Source organism: Colobus angolensis, unplaced genomic scaffold (assembly GCF_000951035.1).
Source record: "Colobus angolensis palliatus isolate OR3802 unplaced genomic scaffold, Cang.pa_1.0 Scaffold8, whole genome shotgun sequence".
NCBI classification, from domain to species: domain Eukaryota; kingdom Metazoa; phylum Chordata; class Mammalia; order Primates; family Cercopithecidae; genus Colobus; species Colobus angolensis.
In genome coordinates this window covers 1,948,645-1,970,390 of record NW_012121820.1, presented here as the reverse complement: position 1 = coordinate 1,970,390, position 21,746 = coordinate 1,948,645, and the positions used below count along the sequence as shown (strand labels likewise).

The 21,746-nt window shown below is 40.2% G+C and overlaps 2 protein-coding genes across 2 annotated transcripts in view; both read right to left on the bottom strand.

The window, feature by feature from the left end:
• Positions 1-338, bottom strand: part of ACAA2 (acetyl-CoA acyltransferase 2) — a 29,061-nt gene extending 28,723 nt beyond the window's left edge. The window contains exon 1 of the mRNA XM_011928798.1: positions 210-338. Within this exon, the coding sequence (XP_011784188.1) occupies positions 210-216 (7 nt within the window). The 5' untranslated portion in view covers positions 217-338. The remainder of the gene's footprint in view (positions 1-209) is intronic.
• A 12,271-nt stretch (positions 339-12,609) lies between these two features.
• The window catches only part of MYO5B (myosin VB), a 316,975-nt gene continuing 307,838 nt past the window's right edge, over positions 12,610-21,746 (bottom strand). Inside the window, exons 40-41 of the mRNA XM_011929181.1 lie at positions 21,271-21,351; positions 12,610-12,980 (exon numbers count right to left, since the gene is read on the bottom strand). Coding sequence (XP_011784571.1) covers positions 12,828-12,980; positions 21,271-21,351 — 234 coding nt within the window. The 3' untranslated portion in view covers positions 12,610-12,827. The remainder of the gene's footprint in view (positions 12,981-21,270; positions 21,352-21,746) is intronic.

The following is a 21,746-nucleotide window of genomic DNA, read 5'->3' as shown; positions in this document are numbered from 1 at the left end:
ACCTACTTCCCGGGGCTGCCCGGCCGGGCCCCAGCGTAAGATGATCCTACCCCACGTGTGGCTGCCCGCCTCACCCTAGCCCGAGGGAGCCCGGGGGTCGGGGCTTGGGTAGACGACTACGCGTCTTGAGGGCGGACTCTTTCCTCACATCCTCGTTTTTAGATTTTCTCCGTTTCCAAGCCGAGAGAATTTGGTTTGATACCTCTCACCCATCATATCCCAGCCCCGACAGGCAATGACTGTTCCCCTTTGTCTGCGCCAGAACCCTCAACACTTGGCAGGAGCCCAGGCCTGAGGGACTTAGCGCGCTGGCGGCTGCCAGCTGGGGGCGGAACCGAAATCCTGTGGGCGGGGCGCGGCGGAGGCGCGACAGGATTGGCTGGAGCGGGCGGCTGCGCAGTCCGCTGGGCAGAGGCTCAGGTCTCCGAGCTGGACGCGCGACTGTGCGTGGGTGCTGTACTGGGGGTTGGGCGGAGAGGTGGGCGGCAGTTGGTGTGAGGTGAGTGTAGTAGGCTAGGGCGCTTTCGGGTCCCCATTGCAGCCCCCAGATGAGCCCGTAGTATTTTCCTTATATGATCAGGTCCCATTGCGGGCGGCGCAACTTGCCCGGAGCCTGAGAGGATTATGAAAACGTGGCGAGCTAAGTGGGGCCAGGGGACCTGGAGCGGGGGCGTGAGGAGAGGGGGCAGCGGTTGAGGCTGGACGGGAGGTAGGTCTAGGGAGGCCTCTGCCGCGGTCACTGTGAGCCCTGGCCGATGATGACGAGACCACTGCGCAATCTGAGTTCTGGGAACCAGGTGATGGAGTGTGTTCTGAGAACAGACTGAGGCCGGGCGAGCAGGAGGCGGCCGGGGCAAGGGAGAAGCGGAGAGCCCCTGGGTACCAGGGCTCAGAGGGCCAGGCTGCCTAGCGAGCGCTTCTTTGAGTGCTTGGGGTTGGTGGGTGGCACGAACGGTTTTTCTGAGTCGTCAGCGAATGCCCCCTCTAGAATCCTGCTTTTCAAACGCTTTGGTGACACTCTTGCAGTGTTGGGGTTTTTTTAAATCCAAATTTGTATTATGAAAACTTTCAAACTTACAGAAAAGTGGGAAGACTTGTACAGTGGACGCATATCGACCCAATTGTTAACATTTTGCTATATTGCTGTCCACCTGTTCTTCCATCAAACCATCTTATCTTTTTAACGCAGACCTTAGTACTCTACACCCATGAACACATCAGCACACATTATTCATTTACAGTTCTTTTTAAGGCAAAATATCCACGCAATCAAATGTACAAATCTTAGACAAGCTTCACAAATGCTTATGTATAGGCCAGGCGCCCTGACTCACGCCTGTAATCCCAGCACTTTGGGAGGCTGAAGTGGGTGGATCACGAGGTCAGGAGATCGAGACCATCCTGGCTAATGGTCTCGGTGACCCATACGGGGTAAACCCCGTATCTACTAAAAATACAAAAAAATTAGCCAGGCTTGGTGGTGGGCGCCTGTAGTCCCAGCTGCTGGGGAGGCTGAGGCAGGAGAATGGTGTGAACCTGGGAGGCGGAGCTTGCAGTGAGCCGAGATCGTGCCACTGCACTCCAGCCTGGGTGACAGAGCAAGACTCTGTCTCAAAAAAAAAAAAAAATGCTGCTCATGTATAGAGTGTTCATTTTCATACACACTTTTCAATTTGCCCTCTACATAATTAAGAAAGGTTAAGTATCACAATTTCCCACTGCAGATCATCAGGTCTTTACAAATGTTCTATGTTTTCTCTAATTGGAAATGTCACTAGTGAGTGGATTCTAAAACCATTCAGTGAAAGGTTTACATATGTTAAAACATGTAAATATATGAGAGAATATTGACATAGTCTGCAAGTCTCATGAAGAGGAAAGGGTACCTTTACAATGGAGAAATCTTGCGGGTATTACTTCACCGAATTGTGAACTAATGGTGTCCCATCACCAATAAAGGGACAAACTGATGTCATGCGCTCCCCTTGCTACAGCGACAACACAATCTCACTTGCGTAGAATTTCTCCTGAAAACATCTGGCCTGAATCTAATTATAAGGAAACAATGAGACAAATCCACATGGAGGTACATTCTACAAAACAACTGAACTCTTTAAAAACATCAGTGTGGTGAAAAACAAAAAATGGCTAAAGTAGGAATAGTATCACATTAAAGGAGACTAGAGATGTGACACATATTGTATGGGATCCTTAATTAAAACCTGGGTTAAAAAAAAACTCTAAAAGACAGTATTGGGACAATTGGAGAAACATATAAATTATAGATGACATGGTAATATTGACATTAAGTTTCCTGATCGTGATAATTATATTGTAGTTATGTAGGAGATTGTCCTTTGTTCTTAGGAAATACATACTGAAATATATACGGGTGAAGAATCATGAGGCCTGCAACTAACTCTCAAATGACTGGAAAAAATGCATATATGTATATACAGTTATGTGTTGCTTAACTACGAGAATATATCCTGAACGATGTGCTGTTAGGCGATTTCGTCATTGTGTGAACATCATGGATTTCACTTACACAAACCTTGATAGTAGAGCCTGCTACACACCTAGGCTATATGGTACAGCTTGTTGCTCCCAGGCTACAAACCTGTATGCATGTTACTGTACCGAACACTGTAGGCAGTTGTAACACAATAGTATCTGTGCATCTAAACATAGGAAAGATAGTGCATGACTATACACTGGCAGAGAAAGATACAGCAAATATGGCCAAATATTATGAACTGGGGAATCCAAATGAAGAATATACAGTTGTTTATTACTCTTTTTTTTTTGAGACAGAGTCTTGCTCTGTTGCCCAAGCTGGAGTGCAGTGGCATGATCTCCACTCACTGCAACCTCCACCTCCCAGGTTCCAGTAATCTTCCTGCCTCAGCCTCCTGATTATCTGGGATTACAGGCATGTGCCACCCCACCCGGCTAATTTTTGTATTTTTAGTAGAGACAGGGTTTCGCCATGTTGGCCAGGCTGGTCTCAAACTCCTGACTTCAGGTGATCTGCCCACCTCGGCCTCCCAAAGTGCTGGCATTAGAGGTGTGAGCCACTGCGCCTGGCCCATTATTCTTTTTCTAAGAGGGGATCTTGCTTGCTATGTTGCCGGGGCTGGCCTCAAACTCCTGGGCTTAAGGGATCCTCCTGCCCCAGCCTCCTGAGTAACTTGGGACTACAGGCATGTACCACATTCTTCTATTTTTGCAACTTTTCTGTAGGTTTTAACTCTTTCAAAATACAAGTTGGGAGAAAAAAATGTCCTTCAATTAAGCTACAAAATTGCTTGAAACAAGTTATTTTTGAAAATATTTAGTCCTTTTCAGGTTTACATTATATTTAAGCAGGTATGTATTCTTGTAATTTTAATATCTATATTAAAATTGTTATAATTTTTGTCTAGATGTGGAGGGTTTCATGAGATGTAAAGTTATTGTTCTACTTTTAGACATTTAATGCTCAGTATTTTTAGAAATGCAATGTTATCATTTCTACACTTGTTTTCCTATGCTTAAACACAATTTCTCCTGCTTTCCTATAACACTAAAAATTGACAGTGGCTTAAGCAGCAGTGGCTTTAGAAGTTTCAGTAATGGAAACTGGGGAAAGCTGACCAAGTCAGTAGGGCCTAAGACAACTTTTAAAATGAGTACGTGAATCTGAATGAGTGAGGCAAGTGAATTTGCTGATGTTGAGTAGTTTGGAACGTTATGTGTATGCTCACTGTTAATCTAATTGCTGTGGAAATAACTTCAATTTTTGTTAATTAGAAGGCAAATGTTGAATGTGGTTTTATTCTTACAATGAATACTAACTCTTCAGAAAGTTCAAGTTGCCAAGCAAGAACATCAGATGAATGAAATTGTTTGCAGTGGCAAATCCATACGGCCTGCAGCAACTCACTTCTTGCCTCCTCAAAGGAAAGAAGCATAAGGCAGAGTGAGAGACCGAGGCAAGTTTTTGAGCAGGAGTGAGAGTTTATTAAGAAGTATTAGAGCAGGAATAAAAGTAAGTAAAGTACACTTGGAAGAGGGCTCAGTGGGCAACTTGAGAGATTCAGCTGTGCCACCTGACCCCTGATTTGGGGACTGATACATTGGTACGGTTCTAGGCCTTGCATTACTTCTTCCAATTCTTCCCTTGGGGTGGGCTGTCCGCATGCTCAGTGGCCTACCAGCACTTGGGAGGGGCGGCATGTGCAGTGTGTTTACTGAAGCTGTGCACATACTCACTGGAGACATTCTTCCCTCACCAGTCTTTTTTCTAGAGGAAGTTTATATACCAGTTAAACTCCACCATTTTGCCTCTTAGTGAGCATGTTTGAGCCCACTCTCCCAAAATCTTATCCAGGAGCTGCTTATCACCAGATTCTAGTATTTTCCATCTATTGGGAGAATGTCTTTCCCTGACACCAGTTGAGACCAATGATTATTTTAGATAGTTTAACAACTTGCCTGACCATCACCTGATAGTGCTTGACATTCCTGGGTGGGGTGGGGGAGATTTTCTCCTGCCCTGTTCAAGTCTGCCTAGCTACCTATTCTAAGGGAATATAGACAGGAAGTAATACAGACACCAATTTGCCAAACTCCCTCATGTTGTTTACCCTAAGTCTTTATGTGTTCTTAGTACCTCTAAGGCACTATCTCAAACTTTAGACATTTGTTTTTCTTTCTCTACTTGTCTGAAGGTTATTTGCAGGGTCTGTATCTTTGGCTCCACTTTCATGTGGAGATTTCATTCACCTTAGGCAAATCTTCCTTGGATCTAAGTTTACTCTGTAAATACTAATGTTGGTAGAAAGAGACAATGCCATTGTTGCCTTTCAGCCAGAAACCTCCAGAAACACACCTATAGTTGAACAAGTTGGGTTTAATGTTCTTTGGAAGAAGGGAGATTGCACATCATGGGTGTGCCTTTGGGAACTGCAGCACATCTCAGTAAAAGGGTGGTAGGATTTGGGGTTTGGTTAGGTGATTTGGGGAGGATCCAAGGAAGTACAGGTTCACTCTGTACTGGGTACTGTCAGGAAGTAGGGACAAGTCTTTGGGTATCAGTACTATTCAGGGTTCTCCAGAGGGACAGAACTAATAGGATATATACATATATGAAAGGGAGTTTAAGGCCAGGCGTGGTGGCTCACACCTGTAATCCCAGCACTTTGTGAGGCTGAGGTGGGCGGATCACGAGGTCAAGAGATTGAGACCAGCCTGGCCAACATGGTGAAAACCCGTCTCTACTAAAAATACAAAAATTAGCTGGGCGTGGAGGCACACATCTGTAGTCCCAGCTACTTGGGAGGCTGAGGCAGGAGAATCACTTGAACCCAGGAGGTGGAGGTTGCAGTGAGCCAAGATCGTACCACTGCACTCCAGCCTGGTGACAGAGCGAGACTCCATGACCCTGTCTCAAAAAAAAAAAAAAAAAAAAGACAGGCGGAAGGAAGGAAGAGAGGAAGAGAAGGAGGGAGGGAAGGACGGAGGGAGTTAGTTTATTAAGGAGAATTGACTCACAGGATCACAAAGTGAAGTCCCACAATAGGCCGTCTGCAGGCTCAGCCAGGAGTGGCTCAGTCCAGGTCCAAAAACCCCAAAAGTAGGGAAGCCAACAGTGCAGTCTTCGGTCTGTGGCCAAAGGGTGCCTGAGAGCCCTTGGCAAGCCATTGGTGTAAGTCCAAAGGTCCAAAGGCTGAAGAACCTGGAGTCTGATGTCCAAGGGCAGGAGGAATGGAAGGAGGCATCCAGCACGGGAGAAAGATGAAAGCCGGAAGACTCAGCAAGCCAGCTTATCCCATCTTCTTCCGCCTGCTTTGTTCTAGCTGCACCGGCAGCCAATTGCATGGTGCCCACCCACACTAAGGGTGGGTATTCCTCTCCCAGACCAGCGACTCAAATGTTAATTTCCTCTGGCAACAACCTCACAGACCCACTCAGGAACAATACTTTACCAGCTATCTAGGCATCCTTCTATCAAGTTGACACCTAATATTAACTGTCACAGTATCATCTTATCTTGAAGGAGGGCCGATTAGAGCCAGGCTCAAGCTGCACCTAGGAAAGCAGCTACATTCCCTCATATTACCTGGGACAGGGCATATTTGGTGTTATATGGTTTACACAGTGATCTTGTTTTTGTGCCTGGGCAAAATTACAGTCTTGTTTCATATCACTTTAGTGTAGTCACAGAGGGACTACATCTGATATTGGTGTTTTGTAAGGTTGTTCATAGCAAAACAACAACACGGCCCAGCAGAGAGGACCAGGCCAGCTTCTAGCATGACCCAGGCCTAGCTCTGAATTTCAGATCAGTTCCTGGAAGTCAGGCTGCTTTTCTCTTTCTGAACTAAGTGTATCTTGTATGAAATTTGCTTCTTTTCAAATGTGGTTTTCCTGTTGAGGCTTTGAAGCTAGGCCTAAACCTCTTTGAGTATGAACTGAAGGCTTTCCTCAAGTAAGGGTATTCTTTGGTCAGCCACTCAAAAAAGTGAATCCATCTTTAGGTTGGAAGGTGGATTCAAAGGTCAATTTTTCACTGCATAGTGTACAGCAGGTCCTTACATAACATTGTTTCATTCATTGTCATTTTGACATAATGTCGGTGAGAAAAAAAGAATTGCTTCCTGGCCAGGGCCACTGTGTGTGTGGAGTCTGCAGGTTCTCCCTGTTACAGTGGGTAGCTAGTCAGGCATGAGCAGGGCAGGAGAGAGCTCCCCATTCCACACACACACCTGGAGCGTCGGGTGACCATCCACTGATGGTCAAGGCAGTTAACTATCTTTCTAAAGTAGTCATTGGTCACAGCCAGCATCAGAGAAAGGCAGTCTCCCAATAGAAAACATGTGAAACTGGTGATCAGCCACTTCCTGGCAAGATCTCAGGAGTTGAGAGAAGTAACCCAAGACCGCAGAAGTAGGCCAACATATAAAACCCCAAGTCAAGAGGGTGAGCTGCGCTCTTGACTCTTTCAAGTCACCCACTTGGCCCTCTTCCAAGTGTACTTTCCTGATTTTCCACTCCTGTCCTAAAACTTGCCTTGGTCTCTCCTTCTGCTCTACTCCCCTCAAATTCTTTCTTCTGAGGTGGCAAGAATTGAGGCTGCTGCCATGAGACATGGATACATTCCACTGGTGAGATCCCCATGACTGTTTTCTTTGGATTCTCCAGTGTCCTCCCATGTCCCAAAACTGTGTATGTGAGGTGAATGGGTATGTCTAAGTGATCCCAGTCTGAGTGTGGGTTTGTAAGCACACCCAGTGACAGGCACCCTGAGCTGCCAGGAGAGGTGGGCTCTCAGTAACTCTGAAATGGAATAAGTGGGCAACTTTCTCATTTGTTTTTATTAATCTTTCTTAAATGTATGTATAGCTTTCATTTCAGTGTTTAATACTAGAAGTGTTTTGGTCTTTATTTAGAAGTATGTTGATGTTTTGGCCGGACATGGTGACTCATATATGTAATCACAGCACTTTGGGAGGCCGAGGCAGGCGGATCACTGGAGGCTAGGAGTTTGAGACCAGCGTAGACAGCATAGTGAAACCCCATCTCTATAAAAATACAAAAAAAATTAGCCAGGCATGGTGGCAGACGCCTGTAATCCCAGCTACTCGGGAGGCTGAGGAGGGAGAATCACTTGAACCCAGGAGGCAGAGGTTGCAGTGAGCTGAGATCTTGCCATTGCACTCCAGCCTGAGCAACAGAGCAAGACTCCATCTCAAAAAAAAAAAAAAATTTGGTGTTGTTTGTATGACCATAAATATGCTGTAGGAACTGTTTATATCAACTAGCTTATGTTAAAATTGGTGTCATTATGTTATTTTGTTTATACTCATGGTTTCCTAGAACCTATCGGTGACATTGAGGACTAATTATACTGTGACCATTTTTCTGGATCATGAAATATTTCCATAGTGGTCTCTAATGATGGGTGCTTAAGAGCACCGTCCCTGGAGATGTCTTCTTGTATATTTTTAGGTGGGTCAGGTTAACAATGGGTGTGGAAGGGCACCATCTCTGGAGATGTATTATTCCATAAATTTGGGTGTAATTTTTTTTAAAGATTTCCAGGTGATTCTGATGTGTGCTAGTTAAGAAAAAATGTATCAGTATTTCCACATAGATGCTCAGTTTCTGGGCTATTCTGTTCCACTGCTCAATTTTTCCACGTCCAGGGCCGGGCACGGTGGCTCATGCCTATAATCCCAGCACTTTGGGAGGCCGGGGCGGGCGGATCACCTGAGGTCAGGAGTTTGAGACCAGCCTGACCAACATGGAGAAACCCTATCTCTACTGAAAATACAAAATTAGCCGGGCGTGGTGGCACATGCCTGTAATCCCAGCTGCTAGGGAGGCTGAGGTAGGATAATTGCTTGAACCTGGGAGGCAGAGGTTGCGGTGAGCCGAGATCATGCCATTGCACTCCGGCCTGGGCAACAAGAGCAAAACTCCATCTCAAAAAAAAAAAATTTCCATGTCTGTCATTCTCACACATCTTAATTACTGAAATTTTGTAAGTCTCGATGCCTGCTAAGGAAAGCTTCCCACTTTCTCAAGGAGGGTCTTCCTTATCCATGGGCCTTTGCTCTTCCATATAAATCTTATAATGAACTGTCAATTTTCACATAGGAACAGTTGAAATTTTGATTTTTAATCTATAGATGAACTTGGGGACAACTGACAAATTTTTAGTGGTATGGAGTCTTTGAATCCATGTACCTAATTATTTTTCCATTTTAATGTTGTCATTGTTTTTCACTTATATTTTACAAATTCCTCCATACAGATCTTGTGACTATTTTCCCACTGATTTTTCATGCCATCTCTACTGTATGCTATGTTTTACATAGGATTGGGCCTATCCCTGCACTCCCTATTCTGTTTCATTGATCTACTTGTCTTTGCCTACACCAAAACTGCCTTTAATTCCATAGCTTTAAAGTAATTGCTCAATAAGCCTTGTTATCTGAGAGTCTCTCCCTGCCGCCAGCTTTTGGACTGTAAGATACTGACCTCTGGTTTAAATGATCATGACACGTATTAGAATACAGGCCCCATAATGAAGCTCCTCAAGAGAGCATTACAAAGAAACTTTGTCAACCTGTAGCTACAGAGTTTTAAATTTCATTTAGATTTGGCACACCACTGTATTCAAAAGTATTTATTTCCACAAATTTTTATCCACAGCTAAATATTACAGTGACTATTACAAGCATTTTTCTATAAACAAAAGTGTAGTTTACAGATTTGTGCAAAGTGGAAAAATATTTTTATCAGTAGTCTTTATTCCACGGTGTTAGATTCACCCCTGAATATGATCTGAACGCTTTCGGAGAGGCACTCCTTCATCTAAACGTCAGTTGGTGGCAAAATGTTATATTCAAATCTGGATTATTCTGATATGGTGTCATTTTAGAAAGTAGCTTAGTTTCATTTCTGATTGATCCCCTTTGTTAGAATTAGAAACTTACTTTCTTTGAAAAACAATCTTTTGTATCTAATGACCTGGGTTTGTCATTGGCATTAATCTCTGTCTGCACCCTCTAATTCTCTAATTATGGCACCAGTGGGTATAAAAAGTGAATTATGGTTATTTGGCTCATGAAGCAAATTGGAGAAACTGACCACAAATATTCTGTGAAGAACTACAAGGTCTTGCCCCATGCTGTCCCATTTTAGTGACCATTTAGTTATGTAGGCATTATACAAATGCCTCAATTTAGGACACCCTTGCTGTCTTAGTAGGTCAAGTGTATGAAAATTTACTTTATGCAGAATAAATGAATTCTAATTTATTGGTTACTGGTATCTTAATGTATGAAAGCTCTAAGTAAATATTTGATGAATTGATACATAGCAGCATTGATTTTTAAATGTTCCAAGCTCCTAGTTTTGTTTTTGTTTTTGCAAAAGCCTTAAAATTTAGTACTAGGGAAATCAAAGAAAGTAACTCCCACTGACATGCTTCATGGAAAAGGGAAAAACATCTACCTTTGGGTCTAATCTGCCTCCCAGGTGAGCCTACAGGTACTGGAACTCTAACTGCAACTATCAGGGCACAAGGAAAATTCATGATGTAATATGTTGTCGGCTTCAACAACAACTCATGTGTACATACACATTTACTGTAAGTAAACAAGTCCCGTATAATACTTAAAAACAAGTTTTTGATCTATAAATATTTGATTCTTACTATTTAAAATGCTTCTAATGTTTTAAAAGACAAAACTCCCCATGATATCACATTGAACATTAAAATTATTCCCACAGCAACACTTATTTCAGAGAAACAATTGGTAAGTCAGTTATCTTAGTAACCGCTAAAGGCACCTGGTGGGAAAAGCGTCAACTAAATTTTAAATATTAAAAAATTAAAGAGACATCTAATGCAGAGTTCAAACCTTTATGTTGAATTGTTAGTCATTACTGATTTCATGACACTGATAAATGTTTGAATTGATTTTTTAAAATGCAGCGAAAATGCTAACAAAAGATTATATAGTTCCCCTAAAGATGCTGCTTCTAGCCTCCAAGTACTAAATAAGATAGATCTAAATATTAACTACATATAAAGTATATATTTGTTAGTCATCTATAAATTTTAAGTACAATTCTAGTGATACACCTTTATCTTTTGGAAGAGAAGAACTAAATCTGCCATTTCTTAGGCTAAATGGACTATTCATAAGGTCCTTCCCTCCCCATTTATTCTAATTGCCAAGCTTTTATTCAGTAAGCTCTTGGCACCTAGTGATTAACCAGAGACAGCAGACAGTAGTGACCAAGAGAGATGGAGAGAATGATGGTATAAGACAGTATATAAGAATAGTAAACCACTGTATTTGTGGAACCACTGCATGTCAAAACTCCTTAACACTCTAACAAGGCATTTTTAGTCTTTTAAGATTAAAAGATAGTCCTTACGTAAGAGACTCAGTTTCAAACTAAAGTGCATTAAAAAGCAAATTATACTTCACAAACAACTTTAAAGAGGTAGCCACAAACCCAGTTGTTTTAGATTGGCCTTCTAAATGAAGTCAGCACATGGATTCATGGGTGAGTGTCATGGAAGTCAGTGATTATGTAACTGTAACGAAAGAAAAAGGCACAGCTCTGCAGACACCCAAGAGAAACTGTCATGTTTAATGTGGATGTAGAGGGGATAATGCCCATGACAACTGATTGGAACACAACTGTCAGCAGCCTTAACCCAGGCTAAGACTGGGCTAAGCCCCAGGAGATGTAGAGAAGGACTGAGGAAGCTGTGCCCTAAGGGCACAGTGCAGAAGGTAGCTTGGAGTGTGCTGTGTGGAATTCCAAGAGCCTTTTAAGTTGGGTGGTTGAGTAAAAGAGGGTGGAGGCAGGCTGTTCTACTGCCAATTCATGGATAAATCTTATCTTCTCAATGTAATACAAAGGCTGTTCTTCTATGATTTGCAAATACCATTTTTTCTTATGGGAACAGCATACTGCTATCAAGAAATAGGGAAAAGACAGTAAAAAAAAAAAAAGTGTGGAAAGAATATGGGTTTCCAGTTGAATGCTTGCTTTTGAAGAATTCAAAAACAAGTTAAAAAAAAAATTCTAAGAGCAGCAAACATCTAAGCCTATTACTGAATTACTTTTTAAAAATCCTTATTTTGTAGTAGAGATATTTACAAAAAAATCCTTATTTTGTAGGAGAGTGTGCTAAATTTGAAAAATGTTGAAAATAACCTGAAAAGGGAAAGTTGACCTAAATCATTTTATTCTCTTAAAAAAAAAAAACCCAAACTTTAGTATAATATCCCTGAACTGATTATTTTTGAAGGTTTTTCAGATGATCTGATGTGCAAGCTTTAGTTTGTTTTACTATTTGGTTTCTGGAATAGTAGAGCATTATGTGATGCTCTTACTGGAGGCTTAATGGTATTAAGAGATTAAAAGTTTTCATATTGACTTGTTTGGTTTTTATATCTATAAATAAAACAAGTTGTTATCCTTTTCTAATATTTAGCTTATATACATTTTTGTGAGTTTTGTGGGACTTGGAAAGTGTATGGACTAGCATCAGAAACAAAGTAGTTTTCCATCTTTCTCACCTGGAGTTTGGGATAGCAGCCTTTCAATAATCTCTTCCATTAAACCAAGATTACACAAAAGCGTTTGAGCACACTGAGGATGGGCACTTCTAATTTTGCTTCAGAAACCAGTACTCAAAATGTCTGGTCTGGAGGTCATTTACACCACTATCTTTGTATAATCAGCCATTAAAAAATATTTTGGGAACATTTCTCAGAAGTCTCATTCCCATATTTTTGTTCTTAAAACATCTCACCACAAACTCAACCATGCCTATGGTTTGCAAACTTTGGGAAATGTCAGTATATGCCATTATGATGGTTATTAGTACCATTATTTGTTAAAAGCCCTTTGAAGGCAATTTATGTGACTTATATATATTTGATATTTTAATTTGGACATTCTCCAGTTATATGCAAAGATCAAAACTAGGCAGCTTCATTTTATAGAATTGGCACCTTTTATTTGCCTATGGGGACCGCTTGGTGTCTATAAGTTATGCATATGTGTTGGACTGAAATCAAACTTAAAATCTTCCATATTTCAAGTGTTTTTATTCTGAGCAGTAGGTACAAAAAAATAATGACATAGTTGTGTCTAATTCTGTATAGTTCAGCACCCCTCCACAGGCTGTCAATCTCTGATTTGATCTCCTTTTACCAGATTTAACAGACCCTTGAATTTACACTTTACTGTATATACTTCCTTTTTGCTCACATTGGGAATCAAACTAATGCTGGAAACATGCATCTTCAGACTTCATTGAGGAACTCCAGATTGAGACACGCTGGGATGTGGATTGAGTCCATGGTTAGAGAAGATGGATTAAATGGAAACACAACAGGAAACATGTGCTTGGCATCTAACAGCAGTTGCTGAGGGTCATTCCGCTCTTGTAGTTGTGCCTATGGGGAAGAATAAGACCATGGAAAGTTTGAGTACCCCTAAAAATAGGCAGTTTAAGTAAATTCACGAAAGTGAGTTGGCATGTATCATGGAAAGATTTCTAAGACAATTAGGTAAAACTTCAGGACCAGGAGAATGTGATTTCCTTACCCTTGAGGTATTTAGTGGGGCGAGAAGCCCTGACTTAGGCTTCTTGGAGATCAGAGGGCTATAAGCACTCTTCTAATTCTACCATTCTTTAAAAAATTTTCTATCTAAGGGAGAATATAAAATACATCTCAGGTGCAAACCATATGGAGAGGCACTGTAGTGGAGTGGCCAAGGGCATGAGTTTTTTTTAGGTAGACAGCTTGAGCTCTAATCCTGGCACCACCCTGGGAAAATTCCTGAATTTTTCTATGTCCCAGTTTCTTTACCTGTAGAATGGAATGGGAGAAGAGTATATCACATAAAATGGCAGAGTATGAAGCTCTAGGGATTGGTCCCTCCACTGAAGCTACCCTGAACTAGAAACAGTGATTGTCAACTATCTTGTAACTCTGGAACTTGATTGGACATTTATAAACAATTGGGAGAGTGATTGATAAAGGGAGAGGCTGCTGATCTTTGCTAAGAGAACTGTGTGTGTGACCCAGCTACTATCCCCCTCTCTTCAGCTCCCCTGAAGCTATGGGGATAGCAGCCCATATTCCTGGAGTAGCTAGCTGGCCAGGGCAGGCAGTGGGGCATTGTCCTCCAAAAATTTGGGGTTGTGCACTTTGGTTGATCTGGTGGGTCCCAGCAGATGCCTGTCTTGGTTAGACATTTCTTGGGATGCAATGGCTTCCACTAGTGGCATCAACTAGAAAATTTAAAGGCACAGAGCCCCTCCCTGCTTCCTATTTGAAGCCAGAAATTTTAGGAAAAGTACAAAAACTGAAATGAAAAACTGACTAGAGGAGTTTAACAGTAGACTTCAGCAGGCAGAACAAAAGATCATTGAACCTGAAGATAAAGCAATTGAAATGATCCAGTCTGAGAAGAAAATAAAAACAATGTAAAAATGAACAGAGCCTAACAGATCTACTGGACACTATGAATTGTACCAACATACACATTACAGGAGTACCAGAAGGAAAAGAGCAAGAAGGGGGCAACAAAATATTTGAAGAAATAATGCCTGAAACTTCCCAAATCTGATGAAAGACATGTATGTAATTGTCCAAAAAGCTCAATGAACTCCAAGTAGGATAAAGGCAAAGAGATTCACAGTGAAACACATTATACTAAATCGTCAAACCCTAAAACAGAGAGGGAGTCTTGAAGGCAGTGAGAAAGAAGTGACTTGTCACATAAAGTCATCCCTCAGTATCCATAGGGGATTGGTTCCAGGAATTCCCACAAATACCCAAATCCATGGATATGCAAGTACTGCAGTCGGCCCTGTAGAACCCATAGATACAAAAAGTTGTCCCTCCATAGCTACAGGTTCTGCATCCTGTGAATACTGAATTTTGAATCTGTGGTTGGCTGAACCTGCAGATATGGAACCTGTGGATATGGAGGGCTGACTGTATAAGGTATCCTCAAATCCTCAAATAAGATTAACAGCTGTTTTTTCATCAGAAACCATGCAGGCTAGGAGGCAGTGGGATGACACAGTTCAAATCTAGAAAGGAAAAAATCTTGTCTGCTAAGAATTCTGAATCTGGCAAAACTACCCTTCAAAAATGAAGGAGAAATTAAGTCATTTCCAGAGACAAAGAAGGACATTATATTTTAATAAAAGGTTCAACTCATCAAGAAGATATAATAAACATCTGCACCTAGCAACAGAACCTCAAAATATTTGAAGTGAGAACTGACAGACTTTAAGGGAGAATAGTTCTACAGTAATGGTTGGACATTTCAATACCCCATTTTTAATCATGGATAGAACCATATAGATCAATAAGAAAATAGAGGCCATGAACACTATAAACCAATTAGTCCTAACAAACACATATGGAACATTCCACTTAGCAGCATACACATTCTTCTCAGTGCATATGGAACAGTCTCCAATGGACCTTGTGTTACACAAAACAAGTCTGAATAAATTTAAAAAGATTAAAGCCATATGAAATATTTTTTGATTATGATGGACTGAAACTATAAATCAATAAATGAAGGAAAACTGCAAAATTCACAAATATGTGGAAACTAATAAGTTCTTAAATAGCCAATGGGCTAAAGAAATCACAGGGGGAATTAGACAATAAAAATATAATAAACCAAAACTTATGGGATGGGGTAAATGTAGTGCTAAAAAAGTTTGTAGCTGTAAATGTCTACATTAAAAAAAAAAAAACAAACTCAAATCAATAACCTAACTGTATACCTTAAGGAATCAGAAAAAGAGCAAACTAAACCTAAACCTAGAAGAAATGAAATAACACAAATTAGATGGAAAAATAGAGAATAGAACAATACCCAAAACAAATGAAATCAAAGTTGGTTCAAAAAATTGACAAACCCTTTTTTTTTTTTTTTTTTTTTTTGACGGAATCTTGCTCTGTCACCCAGGCTGGAGTGCAGTGGTGTGATCTCTGCTCACTGCAGCCTCCACCTCCCAGGTTCAAGTGATTCTCCTGCCTCAGCCCCCTGAGTAGTTGGGATTACAGGTGTGTGTGAAGACTAAAATGAGAAATTAGCAAATCAGAAATGAAAGTGAGGACATTACTGCCAATTTTACAGAAATAAAAAGGATTATAAGAGAATACTATGAAAAATTTAATACCAACAAATTGGATAACCTAGATGAAATGGACAAAATCTGAGGAACACACAAACTACCAAAACTGATTTAAGAAGAAATAAAAAATCTGAATAGACCTGTAACAAGTAAGGACACTGAATTGGTAATTAAATATTTCCCAACATAGGAAAGCCCAAGATGGACTTCACTGGTGAAGACTATGAAACATTTTAAGAAGAATTAACACCAGTTCTCAAACTCTTCCTAAAAATCAAAGAGGAAGGCACACTTTAACTCATTCTGTGAGGCCAGTATAACCCTAATATCAAAGCCAGATAAAGACACTGTAAGAAAACAAAACTATATTCATCCCTTATCAATATAGATGTAAAAGCCCTCAACAAAATGCTAGCAAACTGAATTCAGTAAAAGGTTGAAAGGATTATACACCATGACCAAGTAGGATTTATCTTCAGAAAGCAAGGTTAGTTCAACATAAAAATCAATGTAATATACCACATTAACAGAATGAAGAGGAAAAAACCCACATCATCTCAATTGATGCAGAAAAAGCATTTGCCAAAATCCAACTTTCTTTATGATAAAAAGATAAATCCCTCCATGATAAAGACCATAGGTAAAAACCCACATTCAACATCACAAATATCATACTCAGAAAGTTTTTCCTCTAAGATCAAGAATAAGATAAGGATGCCTATTCTTACCACTTCTATTCAGCATAGTTCTAGCCAGAGCAATTATGCAAGAAAAGAGGTAAGAGGCAGCCAATTTGGACAGGAAGAAGTAAAATGATCCTTTTGCAGACAGCATACCTGACATGTAGAAAAATCTAAAGAATTCACATACAAATATTGCTAGAGCTAATGAATTCAGGAAAGTACATAATAAAAAACCAACACATAAAAATCAGTTGTATTTCTATTCACTAGTAATGAATAATCAGAAAGAAAAACAATTCCATTTACAATAACATCAAAAAGAATAAAATACTTAGGAATAAATCTAGCCAAGAAGGTGCAAGACTTCTGAAAGAGCCAAGACCTCAACAAATGGAAAGACACCCTATATTCATGTACTAGAAGACTTAAGATGACAATACTACATACAGCAATCTATAGATTCAATGCTATCCCTATCAAGATCCCAATGATGTTTTTCGCAGAAATCTAAAAAATCCCAAAATTCATATCAAACTTCAAGGGATCTTGACTAGCCAAAGCAATCCTGAAAAATAACAAAATTGGCCAAGTGCAATGGCTCATGCCTGCAATCCCAGCACTTTGGGAGGCTGAGGTGGGCAGATCACCTGAGGTTTGGAGTGCGAGACTAGTCTGGCAAACATGGTGAAGCCCCATCTCTACTAAAAATGCAGAAATTAGCCAGGCGTGGTGGTGCATGCCTGTAATTCCAGCTACCTGGGAGGCTGAGGCAGGAGAATTGCTTGAACCTGGGAGGCGGAGGTTGCAGTGACCCGAGATTGCACTACTGCACTCCATGGGTGATGGAGTGAGACTGTCTCAAAAAAAAAAAAAAAAAAAAAAGGAGGACTCACACTTCCCATTTGAAAACTTTTTACAAAGCTATGGGAATCAAAACAGTGTGGTACTGGTATACGGACAGACATATAGACCAATAGCATATAAGGACCCAGAAAAAAAAAAAACCCTCATATTTTTGGTTAATTGATTTTTGACAAGGGTGCCAAGTCCATTCAATGGGGGAAAGGGCAGTGTCTTTGACAAATGGTGCTGAGACAACTGGATATCCACATACAGAAGAATGAAGTGGGACATTCACCTTACACCATATACAAACATTAACTCAGAATGGATCAAAAACTTAAAGGGAGCTAAATCTGTAAAACTCTTATCGTATCTGATAAGGATTTAATATCAAGATTGTACAAATAACTCCTACAACTCAATACTAAAAATGCAACAATCTAATTTAAAAATGAATTAAAGACTGGAATAGATATTTCTCCAGAGAAGATACACACATGGCCAATAGGTGCATGAAAAGATGCTAGTCATCAGAGAGATACAAATCCAAACCACAATGAGATACCACCTCACACCCATTAAGATGGCTATAATTTTAAAAAGCTGGAAAATCACAAGTGTTGGCGAGGATGTGGGGAAACTGGAACTCTCATGCATTGCTGGTGGGAATGTAAAATGGTATAGCTGCTGTGGAAAAGTTTGAGGTTCCTTATAAAGTTTAAAATATAGAGTTACCGTATGACCCAGTAATTCTGCCTCTAACTATATGCCCCAGAGAACTGAAAAACGGATCTCAGCTACTTGTGCAACAATGTTCATAGCAGCATGATTCCCAATAGCCAAAATGTGGAAACAGTGCAGTTTCCATCAGCCAATGAATAGACAGAATGTGATATATGAAGGGAATATTAGTCACTAAAAAAAGGAGTGAAATTCTTACGCATGCTACAACATGGATGACCTTTGAGAACCTAAGTGAAATAAGGCAGACCCAAAAGAATATCGTATGACTCAACTTATATGTGATATCTAGAATTTACATATAAGTTAATATAGAAGCCTACCCAGCGTTGAAGGGAAGCGAGAATATTATTTGCGCAAATGGGTAGTGTTTCTGTTTAAGATGATGAAAGAATTTTGGAAATAGTGGTGATAGTTATATAATATTGTGAATATACTTAATGCCACTGAACTGTACACTTAAAAATGGTTAAATGGAACACACATACCCCAAAACCATGAGATGGGGAAGAGTACCCTTCTCGTAAGGTTGTGAGGATTAAAAGAGTTAACAGGTATAAAGAACAGAGTACCATCACTGGCACATAGTAAGTGCTGTATTTGCTGTTATCGGTTTTATAATATGCTCCTTTGTTCCTCCTGCCCGTGCATTAACCATTAATCTCTGAACCATGAACTGCTGGTAGAAGCTGTACTTTTACAAAAGTCAATAGGGTTAACTGTGGGAGTATTGCCAAAAAGGAAAATCAATTATATCCTGATTTTGTGAAAACACAATTTATTTTTCTTAAACCTCGAAACAGGCCATGGGCAGTAAATACATAGCAGCATTTGGAAAGTGCTGGGAAACAGGTTTACAGAATGAAGTCAGTTTAAGCATGGCATTGTAAGATGGTTCTATAGTGGCAGGGGAACCTAGAATTGCCCACGTTTTCATCCATTACCTGAATTATGAATAGAAAGCATGCCTTAAATTTCCAGTACCCATGTGTTTGGCATCTTGAAAGATGGGCCAAAATTTTAAAGTAATTTTAATCATTTGAAAAAGAGGTTTGAAATAATGGGAGAGAAGTTTAAAGGAGAGAAAGGTATTTAGGGAGGAATAAACAACAAGCCTCACTAATTCAAGATACTCAATGATGGCTCTGATATGGCCTGGCAGAATGATTCTCTGGGATTGTTGAAGGCTCACACACATCCCACTCTGAGTTTTGCTGTATTTATTATCACAAACCTATCGCATGGCATATGTATGTAAAATGTGAAATAGCAGGAGGCTCTGGGAAAAAAGTCATCTTTGTGGCACTTAAGGACCCTTGTATTTCTCCACATTAGTTAGATGTGACAGTAGACTTCACTACCTAAAAGGTTTGAAGAAATTTTAGAGAGTATAAAAATGGGAAAAGAAAGTGAAATATTACCTCTATTATCACAATTCAACAACAAAAGGCATGTATACATTTAATCAATTAAAATTTACAAGGTGGTCATTTCACAGAAATCCTCCTGTGAATGCTTTGGTGAGTTTAACTTCAAATTTACATTTTTAAAGGTCAGTATAAAGCTATAAAAAGCCCACAGCGCCCAAGCAATGGTTTGTTTTAACAAGTTACGTGTCTTTATCACACAGGTGAGTTCAAATGTAGGAAGGTGGGATTGTTCACCATTTCTTCTGAGCACTGTATAGGTAGAAATAGAACATAAAGCTATAGCTCACACACAAAAAAATCTTTTGCTGGAACTGCGAGACACTGAAATTGATTACTGAGTAAGATTCAAAATCTGACTGTACATACTTTCAGAGAATATTTGGGCTTACTTCCATTATATTTTTCCTTTGTCCTTAATCCATTAAACCTGCAGTATGATTTGGCATGTATTTTTTAACCTGAATTCTCATAAACAGTGGGGTTGCCAATTTATGAGCAGTTATAGTTCTCCCTCTAATGTGTGTCTCAGATATTCAAAACCAAACAAGACTTTCTAAACTTGCACTTTTGTGTAAATTATCAGCCCTCCATAAAAATCCACATAATGGATCCAGGGTCAGATATCTCAGTGGCTTCTGTCATCAAACTCTTCCCATTCAGCATCTGACTATGAGCATCCTAACTGGATATTTTCTGTCTGCGCCACCTGCAATCCTGTTGTTATATTCATGTTGGTGAGTAGAGACTCACTCTGCCTGCCCCGCTCTGTGGCCTGTGTCTTTAACAATCGACTGTGTTTCTGTCATTGCCCTTAGGAGAACAACCTTTAGTCTGACTAGGCACACCTTCCCAGATGTTTGGCCTCTGTTCCCTATTTAGATGCTGGGCCAAAGTTCATTTAGATTGTTTTTGCCATGGCTCTTTTCAAACCCCTTTTTAGCCCTTTTCAGGGCCCTCTAAATCTCTGGATCTACATTGGAACACTGTAAGGAGCTCCAAATAAAATTCTAGGAGTATTCCAAAGGGAACAGGTTCTTGTACAAAGCTCCATGTTTCCTCATGTTTCTTCAGTGTCTTTGATAAACCTCCATTTGGTCCCCTTTTTCCTGACTCTCCCTCCTCTGATCACTTCCCCCTGCACCCCTTTTTAATCCTTGTTTCATGTCAACATCACTTCACTGGGCAATAAGGTCGTTTCAAAGTTTGAGGGAGTGCTATGTCTCCCCTGAGGTGCTCCCCACAGGTAATCATGGGAGAAGAGTGGCCTGTTTTCTGAATCATTGCGACATGACTGTCATTCTAACACTGTCACAGTTACTATCACATGCAAAGGTCAGGCACTCAGCCAAAATCACCTTGGGCTCGGCTTGAGGAAGCTCATCTTTAAGTAAAAAATTCCCATCTTAGGAAAAGACAGATTTAAATTACCGTTTTCCCTAGTACGTTTTCTTTCAAGCATTTTCCTAAAAGCAAATATTGTAAGTCTTAGACAAAGATTTAAGAGCTCAAATTGTTTTCTTTAAAGAACATTTCTTAGTTCAATTTATGGTTAGGACTGATATTCTGCTTACATTGTTAATTCCATTTGGTGCTAATAGTTCAGTAACATGCTAGTGGCAAATGAAATAATGCTTAAACTATGTCTATAATCTGAGAGGCAGAGATTGTAAAAGTTGAGTTTTCTGTGTGTAAATAGTAAGTTACTCATGCGTGATACGGTTCATGTTTACCTAAGTAGAAAGCCTAGGAATGTAAGGTCTCCCAACATATATGTAACCAGTGTTTTAGTAATAAAGAGAAGCAAAGTTGAAACCCAAATTTCCCATTTCCTTTATAGTCTTAGACTAGGACTTTATAAAATTACTATTTTAAAACTCACCTGGATCGTTCGTATAAAGGCCACTGTTACCCGTTCTTCAAATTCATTCAGGGGAGTATAAAGGTTTAAAATTTTGACAATCTGTTGGGGGTAAAAACAGAATTTAGCACACAGCTAAATGAACATGAGACAACTTTTGAACTTTAAAGAATATGTGACATTGGAACAACAGTATGATCCTTTTTAGACAAGGCCCACAACACAGATGGAGCTGGACTGACGTTTATACTTGGAGCCTGAATCCAGTAAACTAGAGCCCACAGCTTTGCCAGGTGGATCTGAGCCCTCTCACTGAATTCGTGTGTCCTGTAAACCCACCTGCCCCTCCCCACTATGTTTGTTGGTATACACAATGAGGAGTTTAGAATGCGGTGGCCTGAAATCCTTAGCCTCTTATCTACTAGTAATTTAAAGGTTTCTTCTGAAGAGTACTGGAGATCTTACCTTAGATGAGAAAGGTCTTGTTTAATACCTAA